This window comes from Pseudochaenichthys georgianus, unplaced genomic scaffold, assembly GCF_902827115.2.
Source record: "Pseudochaenichthys georgianus unplaced genomic scaffold, fPseGeo1.2 scaffold_964_arrow_ctg1, whole genome shotgun sequence".
Taxonomy (NCBI): Eukaryota; Metazoa; Chordata; class Actinopteri; order Perciformes; family Channichthyidae; genus Pseudochaenichthys; species Pseudochaenichthys georgianus.
In genome coordinates, this window is record NW_027263488.1 from 12,501 (window position 1) to 22,500 (window position 10,000).

Below are 10,000 nucleotides of genomic sequence, written 5' to 3' on the forward strand. Positions count from 1 at the left end.
ACCAGTACCTCTAGAACCAGTACATCTAGAACCAGTACCTCTAGAACCAGTACATCTAGAACCAGTACATCTAGAACCAGTACCTCTAGAACCAGTACATCTAGAACCAGTACCTCTAGAACCAGTACATCAAGAACCAGTACCTCTAGAACCAGTACATCTAGAACCAGTAACTCTAGAACCAGTACCTCTAGAACCAGTACCTCTAGAACCAGTACATATAGAACCAGTAACTCTAGAACCAGTACCTCTAGAACCAGTACCTCTAGAACAAGTACCTCTAGAACCAGTACATCTAGAACCAGTACCTCTAGAACCAGTACCTCTAGAACAAGTACCTCTAGAACCAGTACCTCTAGTACCCGTCAATCTCGAACCAGTACATCAAGTGCCAGTCGTTAAGTACAAGAACATAAATTACTACCATGTAGTATTAGTAGTATCACTGCAGTATTACTGCAGTATCAGTGGTATTACTGCAGTATTAATGCAGTATTAGTGGTATCACTGCAGTATTACTGCAGTATCAGTAGTATTACTGCAGTATTAATGCAGTATCAGTAGTATTACTGCAGTATTAATGCAGTATCAGGAGTAGTAATGCAGTACCAGTAGTATTACTGCAGTATTAATGTAGTATCAGTAGTATTAATGCAGTATCAGTAGTATTACTGCAGTGTCAGTAGTATTACTGCAGTATCAGTAGTATTACTGCAGTATTAATGCAGTATCAGTAGTATTACTGCAGTACCAGTAGTATTACTGCAGTATTAATGCAGTACTTCTTCTCAGTGATTTCAGACGAGCGCTCCAGGTTCTCTTCGTATCGACGGCTGCTCCGGAAACTTCCTGAAGATAACAGAGCCACGTTGAACGCACTGTTTGGACACTTCTACATGTAACACACACACACACATACACACACACACACACACACACACACACACACACACACACACACACACACACACACACACACACTACATTTATGTAAATAAAAAGTACAACATTATTTGCATGTTGAAGTGTGTGTAGAGGAGTTTCCTGAAGGAAGCTGAAGTGTGTGTGTGTGTGTGTGTGTGTGTGTGTGTGTGTGTGTGTGTGTGTGTGTGTGTGTGTGTGTGTGTGTGTGTGTGTGTGTGTGTGTGTGGGTGTGGGTGGGTGTGTGTGTGTGTGTGTGTGTATGTGTGTGTGTGTGTGTGTGCGTGTGCGCGTGTGCGTGTGTGCGTGTGTGCGTGTGTGCGTGTGTGTGTGTGCGTGTGCGTGTGTGTGCGTGTGTGTGTGTGCGTGTGCGTGTGTGTGTGTGTGTGTGTGTGTGTGTGTGTGTGTGTGTGTGTGTGTGTGTGTGTGTGTGTGTGTGTGTGTGTGCAGGGTCCAGGTGTTCTCCCAGGTGAACAGGATGTCGGCTCAGAACCTGGCTCTGGTCCTGGTCCCCTCTCTGTTCCAGACTCTGAACCAGGACCTGCTGACGCTCACCAGAGAGTTCATCATCCACCACTCGCTGCTCTTCCTGGTGACGCCTTCACTTCCCCTACAGTCAGTTATTATTAATAAAGGAGTTAATGGTAATATCTGATTTCTGTTATTGTGTGTGTGCAGACACTGGGTGGAGAGGAAGAGGAGGAGGAGCAGATCACCGTCTTCTGAGGTTTCCTCCTCACGTTATATTTTAATAAAGCTTTAGTTTCTTTTGGGGAAGATCAATGTTCTCCTGTTGGTCAACATGAATGCATTAACTGTTAGCATGTGTTAGCATACATTAGCATCTGACTGCATGTTTTAGCATATGTATATATATATTTCATTAGCAAATGTCATTCTGTTCATATCTGATATCATCTGTTAGCATATATATATATATATATATTAGCATATATATATTAGCATATATATCCTATTTCTGTTAGGCACCCTTAGCATCTGTTTGGAACCATTAGCATCTGTTAGCAACCCTTGGCATCTGTTAGCAACCCTTAGCATCTGTTAGCAACCCTTAGCATCTGTTAGCAACCCTTGGCATCTGTTAGCAACCCTTAGCATCTGTTAGCAACCCTTGGCATCTGTTAGCAACCCTTGGCATCTGTTAGCAACCCTTAGCATCTGTTAGCATCATCAACATATTTTATTAAACCTTTAGTTTCTTTTGGGGAAGATCAAAGTGTTTATCTCTCCTGTTGGTCAACATGAATACATTATGAGCATGTTTTAGCATACAATAGCATCTGTCTGCATCTGTTAGCATTCATTAGCATCTGTTATCATCAACAAAATATGTTATTAAACCTTTGTTTTCTTTTGGGGAAGATGAAAATGTTTACAGATAAATCCAGATTTGTCCTGATGTTTGTCACGAATACATTTGTTTATTAGAATGAAAGTTGTATTTATAAAAAGGGGAAATTATATGTTATCAGGAGTTTACATTTTCACATTATTATATATATCTTTGTATCTTTCATTACTCTAATATTTTATCATCTTAAATTGTATTATTTTTGGTTAATTTCTTGTATTGTTAAAATAAAAGAGGAACATCTCTAACGTCTGCAAACAACCTCACTTTATTGATTAAGATGTAAACAGAGAAACATGCAGGTGAGGAGAGCTCTGATTGGCCGTCACATGTCCACGTTCTCCTCTGAACTCTGCGCTGGTATTGGTGTTTCCACGCAAACAGCAGGATTACAGGGAACTGTGGACAGGATAACAAGTTAGCATCTGTTAGCATTCAATACCATCTGTTAGCATACATAGCATCTGTTATAATCTCTTAGTATCTGTTAGCATTCAGTAGCATCTGTTAGAATCTTCTAGTATCTGTAAGGGTATATTAGCATCTGTTAGCATCTCATCATTGTAAATAAACCAGTGTTACCATAGTGACACTCGTCCTCCTCCCTCTTGTTGCCATGGTGACTGTGCATCTCCACATACAGGTTGTCCTCCAGCGGACCTGAAGCAGCGGATCATTAATAACATAAAATATTAACTAAAGTTACTAAACGAATCAGTGAAGCTTCAGGTGTGTGTGTGTGTGTGTGTGTGTGTGTGTGGTGTGTGTGTGTGTGTGTGTGTGTGTGTGTGTGTGTGTGTGTGTGTGTGTGTGTGTGTGTGTGTGTGTGTGGTGTGTGTGTGTGTGTGTGTGTGTGTGTGCGTGTGTGTGTCCCTGTCTCTGATTGGCTCATACCTGAGCGCCTGATCCGCTGCTTCCTCTTCCTGTTGAGGACGAACAAGATGATGATGATGAAGAGGAGGAGAAGGAGGAGGAAGAGGAGGATCAACACCCTCACCAACACACTCCTGCTACTGAGATCTGCTGACACACACACACACACACACACACACACACACACACACACACACACACACACACACACACACACACACATATTGCACGTTCAACAACAAAATCATCACAAGTTATGATTTCTTTACTTCCTCTAATATCTGTCTTCAGGCTCCACAGAGAGGACAGGCTACTGATGCTAATGATGCTAATGAGGCTAATGATGCTAATGAGGCTAATGATGCTAATGATGCTAATGAGGCTAATGATGCTAATGATGCTAATGAGGCTATTATGCTAATGAGGCTAATGATGCTAATGATGCTAATGATGCTAATGATGCTAATGATGCTAATGAGGCTAATTATGCTAATGAGACTAATGATGCTAATGATGCTAATGAGGCTAATGAGGCTAATGATGCTAATGAGGCTAATGAGGCTAATGATGCTAATGAGGCTAATGAGGCTAAAGTCACAGTAAAGAGTTGTAATGTTAAAGTTACACCTTTTATGGAGGCCTGTGGTGCAGTGGGTTGTGCGTTGGTGTTGGGCTCAGGGGGTCACAGGTTCAAACCCCACTGCAGTCAGCATGTCGTTGTGTCCCTGAGACACTTTACCTTTAGCTGAGGCTTTTATCCAAAGCGACTTACAGTAAGTGCGTTCGACCAGGAATACAAACTTGAAGAAAACAGAATCATAAAGTACATCAGGCTTCATAGAGCCATGTATTTCAAGTGCTGCTCAGCTGGCTTTAGAGGAGCCAGTCCTTTGTTAGTATATAAGTGCTTTGTTAGCAGTTCTATCCTCGAGGTGGAGTCGAAGGAGATGAGTTTCAGTCTGGAAGGTGTGTGAGCTTTCTGCTGTCCTGATGTCAATGGGAGCTCGTTCCACCATCTTGGAGCCAGGACAGCAAACCCACGTGTTCCTGCTGATGGAACTTGGGTCCCCCTCGCCGTGCGGGACCCTTCACCCCAAAGTGCTCCTGTGGGGATCGCCCACAGTACTGAGTATGTAAGTCGCTTTGGATAAAAGCGTCAAACAAGTGACATGTGATGTTAAAAGTCAAAGTAGTGACTGTAGTCGCCGCAGCCCAGCCCAGAAGGGGGCGGGGCCTAATGCAGAGGGAAGGTACCTAATTGGCTGCTCTCACCCTCCACCAGCAGCAGGAAGTCCCTCCTCAGCACCCGCGTCCCGTCCTCCTCGTACACCTGCAGGCTGTAGTTCCCCGAGTCTGCGGGCTGGACCCGGCTGAAGCGCAGCGAGCCGTCGTGGAGCAGCTGGCAGCGGCCGTGAGAGCAGGCCGTCACGTGGTTCTTCAGAGAGACCAGCAGGTCGGGGTGAGTCCAGCGCACGTCCTGCTTCAGCTGCAGCTGGTGGTCAGAGGTCAGCAGCACCGCCCCCCCACTGTGAGCCCTGATGACCTCTGAGGCTGGGGTCAAAGGTCACACTGTGAATAACTCCTGCATCACAACCTTCTCTGCAACACCGATTGTATTCTGACATGTTTATAGTTCACTTCTCTAACGGCACCTTGGTCTGCATTATAGAATCCACTCTATTTCTATTGTTTTCTGTCTTAACATTTGCTTTGCCTAAAGCCCCCGTCACACCCGATGGACACACGATAAAGGAAATGTTCAAATTCGGCTGTGATCGTAGCATCGGGCCGTTCGTGAGGGCATCTAAGCCATCGTATGACCGCCGGTGGAGTTTCTCAGGCTCCGGCAGAAACTTCGTGAGCGGCAACTTCGTAAGGCCATCGTGAGGGCACCTTGTCAAGTCGTGTCATCTTCGTGTTATCATCGGTGCATTCGCCCTCACTCTGATCGGGGCGAATGCCCGATGGCACCGAGGATAACACGATGCCCTCACGATGGCCTTACGAAGGGCAACATGGACACACGAATTCAACACGAAGATGAGCCTTCTCAAGGTCCTTCGGCAATTTTTTGGCATGCCAGAGATTTTGCCTCCGCTCACGAAGTTGCTGCCGGAGCCTGAGAAACTCCACCAGCGGTCATACGATGGCTTAGATGTCCTCACGAATGGCCCGATGTTGCTACGATCACAGCCGAATTTGAACGTTTCCTTTATCGTGTGTCCATCGGGTTGTTTTATTGCAAAACAAAATCATGTTAACATATTATGTAAATAACCCAATTTGTGTTCTGTGAAACTGAAAAGGATATAATATATTATTTTGAAGGACAGTTGACAGGAAGTTGTTGTTGCTATGGAAACAACATTACGGAGAAAACGTAATATTTTCTACATATAAAGACGGAGAAAGTAAAGAACAAAGTCTGAAGATATCAGTGCAGTATCATAGTACTGTAACATAATTGTTTGTGTTTCGTTGCAGTTGTATTAAATGTAACGTAAATGTTGCCTTCGTGTGGTTCGGGGCCATCTTCGTGCGAAATTCACAATTCCATATTCGTGTGTCCATCGGGTGTACACTTCGGGACAGTGTGACAGGGGCTTAACTACACTACCATATCTAGTTACTGTGCATCAGGGGTCAGGACTCATAATGCTGACTCAGGGGTCAGGACTCATAATGCTGACTCAGGTCAGGGTTCAGGACTCGTGATGCTGACTCAGGTCAGGACTCATAATGCTGACTCAGGTCAGGGTTCAGGACTCATAATGCTGACTCAGGGTTCAGGACTCATAATGCTGACTCAGGGTTCAGGACTCATAATGCTGACTCAGGTCAGGGGTCAGGACTCATAATGCTGACTCAGGTCAGGGTTCAGGACTCATAATGCTGACTCAGGGGTCAGGACTCATAATGCTGACTCAGGGTTCAGGACTCATAATGCTGACTCAGGGTTCAGGACTCATAATGCTGACTCAGGTCAGGGTTCAGGACTCATAATGCTGACTCAGGTCAGGGTTCAGGACTCATAATGCTGACTCAGGTCAGGGTTCAGGACTCATAATGCTGACTCAGGTCAGGGTTCAGGACTCATAATGCTGACTCAGGTTAGGGTTCAGGACTCATAATGCTGACTCAGGTCAGGACTCATAATGCTGACTCAGGGTTCAGGACTCATAATGCTGACTCAGGTCAGAGTTCAGGACTCATAATGCTGACTCAGGTCAGGGGTCAGGACTCATAATGCTGACTCAGGGTTCAGGACTCATAATGCTGACTCAGGGGTCAGGACTCATAATGCTGACTCAGGTCAGGGGTCAGGACTCATAATGCTGACTCAGGGTTCAGGACTCATAATGCTGACTCAGGGGTCAGGACTCATAATGTTGACTCAGGGTTCAGGACTCATAATGCTGACTCAGGTCAGGGTTCAGGACTCATAATGCTGACTCAGGTCAGGGTTCAGGACTCATAATGCTGACTCAGGTCAGGGTTCAGGACTCATAATGCTGACTCAGGTCAGGACTCATAATGCTGACTCAGGGGTCAGGACTCATAATGCTGACTCAGGTCAGGACTCATAATGCTGACTCAGGTCAGGGTTCAGGACTCATAATGCTGACTCATGTCAGGACTCATAATGCTGACTCAGGGTTCAGGACTCATAATGCTGACTCAGGTCAGAGTTCAGGACTCATAATGCTGACTCAGGTCAGGGGTCAGGACTCATAATGCTGACTCAGGGTTCAGGACTCATAATGCTGACTCAGGGGTCAGGACTCATAATGCTGACTCAGGGTTCAGGACTCATAATGCTGACTCAGGTCAGGGTTCAGGACTCATAATGCTGACTCAGGTCAGGGTTCAGGACTCATAATGCTGACTCAGGTCAGGGTTCAGGACTCATAATGCTGACTCAGGTCAGGACTCATAATGCTGACTCAGGGGTCAGGACTCATAATGCTGACTCAGGTCAGGACTCATAATGCTGACTCAGGTCAGGGTTCAGGACTCATAATGCTGACTCAGGTCAGGGTTCAGGACTCATAATGCTGACTCAGGGTTCAGGACTCATAATGCTGACTCAGGTCAGGGTTCAGGACTCATAATGCTGACTCAGGTCAGGGTTCAGGACTCATAATGCTGACTCAGGGTTCAGGACTCATAATGCTGACTCAGGTCAGGGTTCAGGACTCATAATGCTGACTCAGGGTTCAGGACTCATAATGCTGACTCAGGGGTCAGGACTCATAATGCTGACTCAGGTCAGGGTTCAGGACTCATAATGCTGACTCAGGTCAGGGTTCAGGACTCATAATGCTGACTCAGGTCAGGGTTCAGGACTCATAATGCTGACTCAGGTCAGGGTTCAGGACTCATAATGCTGACTCAGGGTTCAGGACTCATAATGCTGACTCAGGTCAGGGGTCAGGACTCATAATGCTGACTCAGGTCAGGGTTCAGGACTCATAATGCTGACTCAGGGGTCAGGACTCATAATGCTGACTCAGGGTTCAGGACTCATAATGCTGACTCAGGGTTCAGGACTCATAATGCTGACTCAGGTCAGGGTTCAGGACTCATAATGCTGACTCAGGTCAGGGTTCAGGACTCATAATGCTGACTCAGGTCAGGGTTCAGGACTCATAATGCTGACTCAGGTCAGGGTTCAGGACTCATAATGCTGACTCAGGTTAGGGTTCAGGACTCATAATGCTGACTCAGGGTTCAGGACTCATAATGCTGACTCAGGGTTCAGGACTCATAATGCTGACTCAGGTCAGAGTTCAGGACTCATAATGCTGACTCAGGGTTCAGGACTCATAATGCTGACTCAGGGGTCAGGACTCATAATGCTGACTCAGGGTTCAGGACTCATAATGCTGACTCAGGTCAGGGTTCAGGACTCATAATGCTGACTCAGGTCAGGGTTCAGGACTCATAATGCTGACTCAGGTCAGGGTTCAGGACTCATAATGCTGACTCAGGTCAGGACTCATAATGCTGACTCAGGGGTCAGGACTCATAATGCTGACTCAGGTCAGGACTCATAATGCTGACTCAGGTCAGGGTTCAGGACTCATAATGCTGACTCATGTCAGGACTCATAATGCTGACTCAGGGTTCAGGACTCATAATGCTGACTCAGGTCAGAGTTCAGGACTCATAATGCTGACTCAGGTCAGGGGTCAGGACTCATAATGCTGACTCAGGGTTCAGGACTCATAATGCTGACTCAGGGGTCAGGACTCATAATGCTGACTCAGGGTTCAGGACTCATAATGCTGACTCAGGTCAGGGTTCAGGACTCATAATGCTGACTCAGGTCAGGGTTCAGGACTCATAATGCTGACTCAGGTCAGGGTTCAGGACTCATAATGCTGACTCAGGTCAGGACTCATAATGCTGACTCAGGGGTCAGGACTCATAATGCTGACTCAGGTCAGGACTTATAATGCTGACTCAGGTCAGGGTTCAGGACTCATAATGCTGACTCAGGTCAGGGTTCAGGACTCATAATGCTGACTCAGGGTTCAGGACTCATAATGCTGACTCAGGTCAGGGTTCAGGACTCATAATGCTGACTCAGGTCAGGGTTCAGGACTCATAATGCTGACTCAGGGTTCAGGACTCATAATGCTGACTCAGGTCAGGGTTCAGGACTCATAATGCTGACTCAGGGTTCAGGACTCATAATGCTGACTCAGGGGTCAGGACTCATAATGCTGACTCAGGTCAGGGTTCAGGACTCATAATGCTGACTCAGGTCAGGGTTCAGGACTCATAATGCTGACTCAGGTCAGGGTTCAGGACTCATAATGCTGACTCAGGGTTCAGGACTCATAATGCTGACTCAGGTCAGGGTTCAGGACTCATAATGCTGACTCAGGGGTCAGGACTCATAATGCTGACTCAGGGTTCAGGACTCATAATGCTGACTCAGGGTTCAGGACTCATAATGCTGACTCAGGTCAGGGTTCAGGACTCATAATGCTGACTCAGGGTTCAGGACTCATAATGCTGACTCAGGTCAGGGTTCAGGACTCATAATGCTGACTCAGGGTTCAGGACTCATAATGCTGACTCAGGTCAGGGTTCAGGACTCATAATGCTGACTCAGGTCAGGGTTCAGGACTCATAATGCTGACTCAGGGTTCAGGACTCATAATGCTGACTCAGGTCAGGGTTCAGGACTCATAATGCTGACTCAGGGTTCAGGACTCATAATGCTGACTCAGGGGTCAGGACTCATAATGCTGACTCAGGTCAGGGTTCAGGACTCATAATGCTGACTCAGGTCAGGGTTCAGGACTCATAATGCTGACTCAGGTCAGGGTTCAGGACTCATAATGCTGACTCAGGGTTCAGGACTCATAATGCTGACTCAGGTCAGGGTTCAGGACTCATAATGCTGACTCAGGGGTCAGGACTCATAATGCTGACTCAGGGTTCAGGACTCATAATGCTGACTCAGGTCAGGGTTCAGGACTCATAATGCTGACTCAGGGTTCAGGACTCATAATGCTGACTCAGGGGTCAGGACTCATAATGCTGACTCAGGGTTCAGGACTCATAATGCTGACTCAGGGTTCAGGACTCATAATGCTGACTCAGGTCAGGGTTCAGGACTCATAATGCTGACTCAGGGTTCAGGACTCATAATGCTGACTCAGGTCAGGGTTCAGGACTCATAATGCTGACTCAGGGTTCAGGACTCATAATGCTGACTCAGGGGTCAGGACTCATAATGCTGACTCAGGTCAGGGTTCAGGACTCATAATGCTGACTCAGGTCAGGGTTCAGGACTCATAATGCTGACTCAGGTCAGGG

At 46.5% G+C, this 10,000-nt stretch overlaps 2 protein-coding genes across 3 annotated transcripts in view; one reads left to right on the forward strand and one right to left on the reverse strand.

Annotated features, from left to right (window-relative positions):
• Window positions 1-1,689, forward strand: part of LOC117444862 (arf-GAP with Rho-GAP domain, ANK repeat and PH domain-containing protein 1) — a gene marked incomplete at its 5' end in the record, with an annotated part of 13,603 nt that extends 11,914 nt beyond the window's left edge. Inside the window, 3 exons of the mRNA XM_071202798.1 lie at window positions 793-898; window positions 1,372-1,513; window positions 1,600-1,689. Of these exons, the coding sequence (XP_071058899.1) occupies window positions 793-898; window positions 1,372-1,513; window positions 1,600-1,647 (296 nt within the window). The remainder of the gene's footprint in view (window positions 1-792; window positions 899-1,371; window positions 1,514-1,599) is intronic.
• Window positions 1,690-2,605: 916 nt separating this feature from the next.
• LOC117444861 (uncharacterized) overlaps window positions 2,606-10,000 on the reverse strand; it is a 9,732-nt gene continuing 2,337 nt past the window's right edge. The window contains exons 3-6 of one of the 2 annotated variants that reach the window (XM_034080240.2): window positions 4,439-4,717; window positions 3,188-3,313; window positions 2,876-2,953; window positions 2,606-2,692 (exon numbers count right to left, since the gene is read on the reverse strand). In XM_034080240.2, the coding sequence (XP_033936131.1) occupies window positions 2,619-2,692; window positions 2,876-2,953; window positions 3,188-3,313; window positions 4,439-4,717 (557 nt within the window). In that variant the 3' untranslated portion in view covers window positions 2,606-2,618. Of the gene's footprint in view, window positions 2,693-2,875; window positions 2,954-3,187; window positions 3,317-4,438; window positions 4,718-10,000 lie in introns of both variants that reach the window. The other variant, XM_034080239.2, reaches the window with a different exon arrangement.